This window comes from Myotis brandtii, unplaced genomic scaffold (assembly GCF_000412655.1).
Source record: "Myotis brandtii unplaced genomic scaffold, ASM41265v1 scaffold421, whole genome shotgun sequence".
NCBI classification, from domain to species: Eukaryota; Metazoa; Chordata; class Mammalia; order Chiroptera; family Vespertilionidae; genus Myotis; species Myotis brandtii.
Window position 1 is genome coordinate 1938832 of NW_005366140.1, and position 5203 is coordinate 1944034.

The 5203-nt window shown below is 50.2% G+C and overlaps 1 protein-coding gene across 5 annotated transcripts in view; it reads right to left on the reverse strand.

Annotated features, from left to right (window-relative positions):
* PGPEP1 (pyroglutamyl-peptidase I) overlaps positions 1-5203 on the reverse strand; it is a 15242-nt gene that overhangs the window by 1232 nt on the left and 8807 nt on the right. For 3 of the 5 annotated variants that reach the window (XM_005873858.2, XM_005873859.2, XM_005873856.2), the window contains exons 3-4: positions 3853-3969; positions 2606-2838 (exon numbers count right to left, since the gene is read on the reverse strand). In XM_005873858.2, coding sequence (XP_005873920.1) covers positions 2606-2838; positions 3853-3969 — 350 coding nt within the window. Of the gene's footprint in view, positions 1-2105; positions 2456-2605; positions 2839-3852; positions 3970-4805; positions 5124-5203 lie in introns of those variants that run through there. The other 2 variants (XM_005873860.2, XM_005873857.1) reach the window with 2 other exon arrangements.

The window sequence follows — 5203 nt, forward strand, 5'->3', positions numbered from 1 at the left end:
ATATGTTGAAGCCCTCATTCCCAATGTGATGGTATTAAGAGGTGGGGTCTTTGAGAAGTGAGGGCCCTCATCAATGGTGTTGGAAGAGAGAGGAAAAGACAGAGAGAAATATCTCTTAACAGAGACCTCAGAGAGCTCTCTTGCTCCTCCCACCGTGTGAGGACATACAAGAAGCCAGCCATCTGGAGGAGGGCCTTCCTCGACCTTGAACTTCCCAGCCTCCAGAACGGTGAGCAATACATTTCTGTTGTTGACAAGCGCCCCCAGTCTGTGGTATGTGGTTATTGCAACACTAACAGACTAAGACACAAGCTAAAGGTCCGCTGACGGAAGAGTGGCTTCATAAACTCTGGTTTATCCACACCGTGGAAAACTACGCAAGTGGTAGATCCAGAGGAAGACGGAGAACTCAAGAAGACCCAGTCGTGTGTCCATAAGTGAAACCGAGGGAGGTAGTGCTCGGGAAACTCCGTGCCACGTAACCCCATCCACATAAAAGCAAAGCAAAACAGGACAAAATGCTCAAGCAGCGTGCCAAGTGCTCTAGACACGTACGGAGACATGGAGGTGAAAGGAGGGCTCAGAATCTAAGTCTCTCGCTTAACAGAGGGGTCACTCGGGGGAAGGGGAGAGGGCAAGAGAATTTTTCACAATGGGAACATATGAGAACATAGCCTAGAATTGTCTGTGCAACTTAAAACTGGTTTTAAAAGGAGACGGATAAGAAATTCAGTCACTCCTACATCAGTCAGTCAACTGAATTTGTCGCCTGCTGCCTTTGGGATGGAGAAGTGTGAGACCTGTTGAGAAATCCAGGTGCCAGGTGCTGAGAGGGAGTGGAACAGAGGACACAGCTTGGTCTGGGAGGTAGAGGAGGCCTCGCTAAGGCGGCAACATGTTGGAGCTGAGACCTGACAGAGGCCTCGTTGGAGGGAGGCAAGTTTGGGCGGAGGCTACAGCGAGTGCAAAGGCCCTGAGGCTAGAGTGAGCAGGGACAGGAGGAGGCTGGTTTGTGGGTCTGGAATGCAATGGGTAAGGAGAGAGTGGAGGCAGATGAGGGTGGAGGAGTGGGTAGGGGCCAGACCACATAGCACCTGGGGATGGTGGGGAGAGACTGGGATTTTATTCCAGGTGCAGTGGGAGCTTTAGGGAGGACTCAGCAAGGAAGAGACATCATCTGACCTAAATTTATAAAAGACCTGTAATAGTCTCCCTTCCAAATTCATGTTCACCTGGAACCTCAGAATGAGACCTTACTTGGCTATGGGGGTTTAGCAGATGAAATTAGGTAAGAGGAGGTCATACTGGACTAGGGTGGGTCCTAAATCCAATGACCGGTGTCCTTATAAGAAGGCCATATGACCCTAACCCAGTGGTCGGCAAACTCATTAGTCAACAGAGCCAAATATCAACAGTACAACGATTGAAATTTCTTTTGAGAGCCAAATTTTTTAAACTTAAACTATATAGGTAGGTACATTGTTGTTAACTTAATTAGGGTACTCCTAAGCTGGCCTTTGCTAAAAACGTCCTCAATCTGATTGAGGTACGTTCGCTGAGGTCGACCCCTTCCAACTCTCCCATCCACACTCGTCTTGTATACTTGTTTCGTCTATCTCCTTTCGTTCATCCTCTCTATATGTCCACCCCCCACTTCTTCTAATGCCACTTCTTCAAAATAGACTCGCCCAGGCTGAAAACCGACTTCTGCACATGGGCCACGAAGTTTCAATCGCACTGTACTCACGCGCCCGCACGTGGTATTTTGTGGAAGAGTCACACTCAAGGGGCCAAAGAGCCGCATGTGGCTCGTGAGCCGCGGTTTGCCGACCACTGCCCTAACCAGTCAGCCTGTGGACTGAAGGGTCCCAGGTTCCATTCTGGTCAAGGGCACGTACCTCAATTGCAGGCTCCTCCCTGGCCTGGGCCCTGGTCGGGGCTCGTGCAGGAGGCAACCAACCCATGTGTTTCCTTCACATTGATATTTCTCTCTGTCTTTCCCTCTCTCTTCCACTCTCTCTAAAAATCAATGGAAAAATATCCTCGGGTGAAGATTTAAAAAAAAAAAAAAAAAGGCCATAGGAAGACAGAGGCAGAGATCGGGGTGACACATCTACAAGCCAAGGAACGCAAAGGGCCGCTGGCCGCCGCCACCGGTCAGGAGAGAGGCAGGGAGCAGACTCTCTTCAGAGCTTCGAGAAGGAACGGACCTTGCTGACCCTTAGATTTTGGACGTCCAGCCTCAGGAACTGGGAGAGAATAAATTTCTGTGTGTGGCTTTGTTACAGCAGCGGCAGGAAAACTAGTACAGAAATAGACTGCTTGGGGGAGGACTGGCAGGAGGAACAGCAGGGAGCTGGCTGGAGCGGCATCCAGATGGGAGCCGGCAGGGACCGGGTGGGGAGAAGGGGGCAGGTCCATGCGTAATGAGTTCCGGAAGCAGGATCGGTGCGACCTGTTAAGAGTATATCCTTTGTTCTGTGGTTTACGAATGGTGAGCCTTCAGCCCTCAGAGGCCAAAGTCAACACACTTGGCTTGCTCAGCACCAGCCTGGGCCAGCGGAGGAGGGAAACCCCTGCTCACACCCACCCCTCGGTGCCCTACCTGCCGGCATCTTGCGAGATGGTCACCGACACATCCAGGCCCAGCGTCGTGACCCTCTTACACACGGCGTCCATGTCGATGACGGAGTCGATGCTTTCAGGCCCGTCCTCCACGCAGCACTGGGAGCCGGGGCAGAAGCGGCAATTGTCCAGCCCTTTGTAGCCCTTGTTGTGGCCGCACTTCTCCAGTGTGACTGTGGTTGCCATGCCCGACACGCCCACATGCACCACTAGCTGCAGACAGACAGGCGGGGCTTAGCAGGGTCTGTCCCTGGGACCAGGGGGGCTCTCAGGTCAAGGAGAGGGTGGCAGCCTTGCTGGGCTCCACTGGGGTGACACTGTGTCTGACCTCTTGCTGCTGGAACAGACCCCATAGTCACTGCTGCAGAAAGGTAAGCCAAGCGAAACGTGCAAGTACGTGAAACATGCAAGGATGTTTCTGTAGCCTTTTAATACAATCAAAGACTGGAAAACACGTAATTAGCTATTTGTGTGGGCTGGTTAAATAAATTATGAACTACTACTGTGTAGCTGCTAAAATGCCCAAAGCAGTTCTATTAAGGAATGATCTCCAAGACATATTGCCAAATGCAAAAGACCAAGTATAACTTTTAGGAATGTAGCCTAAAAATAATCAAAGATGTAATAGTCTTTCAATGCTCACTTCCGTGTTACTTATAAAAATGGAAACAAGTAGCCAACCCAATTATAAGAGAATGGTTATATTAATTACTAAAATGTGTTATTTATAAAAATGAGAGAGAAAAAACATGGAAACAAGTAGCATACCCAATTATAAGAGAATGGTTATATTAATTACTAAAAATTAACCAGCGATTAAAATAATGGTTAGGGAGAATTTTTAATGACCTAGGTGATTAAATGCTCATGATAAAATATTTATGAAAAGCAGGATACCAAACTGAACACAGTGTAACTTCAGCCATCAATCACTGGTGTGTATGCTCACACACAGACGGGCCCTGTAAGAAACTGTGTGAACACTAAACATATCAGCAGCTACTGAGCACTTGCCATGTGGCTGGTGCAAACTGAGATGTACAGTCAAGTGTAAAAACTACCAGATTTGGGGGTTTGGGCACCGAAAAAAATGTAAAACGTCTCAATGATTTTTTAAAAATGTTGACTGCATGTGATGGAAGCAGGAACAAAGCTCCATAAACCATCCCAGGGTGGGGTGCCCATCCCAGGGCCCGATAAGGAAGCACCTGCCTTTGCCCCACTCACCTGTGGGCTGTGCTTCTCCCACAGGGCGGGGATGAGCCTCTGGACTGTCTTGTACTCGACGGGAATCTCGTACACGTGCAGGTCCACGCTGTCGCCAAGGCCCAGCTTCTCCAGCTCCTGGAATCGAGGGAGAGGGGGTGTCGGAGCACTAGGCAGCACAGCAATAAGGTGTTCCGTGGGGATAAACTGATCCTCAGAAAACAGGCGGGTGTCCTGACTCTGGGCAGAGTGGGTAGGCAAGTGGGCTGGTCTACCCCAAAGCTCTTCCCTCATCCCCTCCCCCACCCACTCGCCTCGAACTCTATCTGCACATCCAGGAGCGGCAGGGGTGTGATGCTGCAGCCTCTGGAGCTAGGCTCTTGGGTTTGAACCCTGCCTGTGTGACCTTGGGCATGTAACTTAACCTCTCTGAGCCTCAGTCTTCTCATCTGTAAAATGGGGATTAAAAAAAGTACTTACCTCACAATGTGCTTATAAGAATTAAATGAACAAATTCACACTAAGAGTTCCAAGCAAAGCTCAAATAATGTCGCCACTGTTACTATTTCTGTTGTTACTACACTTTCCCTGGTTACACCTGCTAAGAATTATGCATAGACTTGGTGGGTGGTATATAGCAGGAGCTCAGCATACATATGCAGGGGCTTTCCAACTCCTTAAGGAGCCTCTAACCATCTTGTGCACGAGGTGGTCTAAGAACATCATGAATTGTGTACATACAAACAGGGCTAGGGGTTACTGCGTACACACTTTTCTGGGGAAACACTGATGCTTTCCACCAAGGGTCTGCCTGTGAACTCCTTGTGGGCGGAGCCTACCACCTGGCCGGCCCAAGGCACAGTGGGAGGGAGGCCCAGAACCAGATTCGCTGGAGGAACACCGACCCGGCCAGCCCGGCACCCAGAGGGGGGCAGAGATATTTGAGGATGAAGATTTCAGCTCAATATGCAGACCTGGGCATTCTTCATAGTAGAATTAATACTCCAAATAATGATGATCAGTCGAGCTGGTTCACATTGTCCTCAGATCTCATGCAGTGGTTTGGAAATGCTGCTGCCAGTGGGCGTTCTCCAGGGCCACCAGGTGCAGCATTTGTGTGACCGGCCTCAGGGAATCTGCCACAGGTGAGTTCCTGCATCTCCTCCCACTTCAGGATTTCCTTATCTGGTCGCCTGACCTTGCTATCCCTGCTGCCAACGCCACACCCAATCACTGCAGTTTACCCCGGAGGCATCTGACGCCTGGGAAAGCAGGCCTCTCCTCACTGACAGATAATTCCAAACTGCTCCCCAAAGAGGGTGCAGCAGGTCACCTGGGAACAAGGGCACCTGGAGGGTGGGTGGGGCATGAT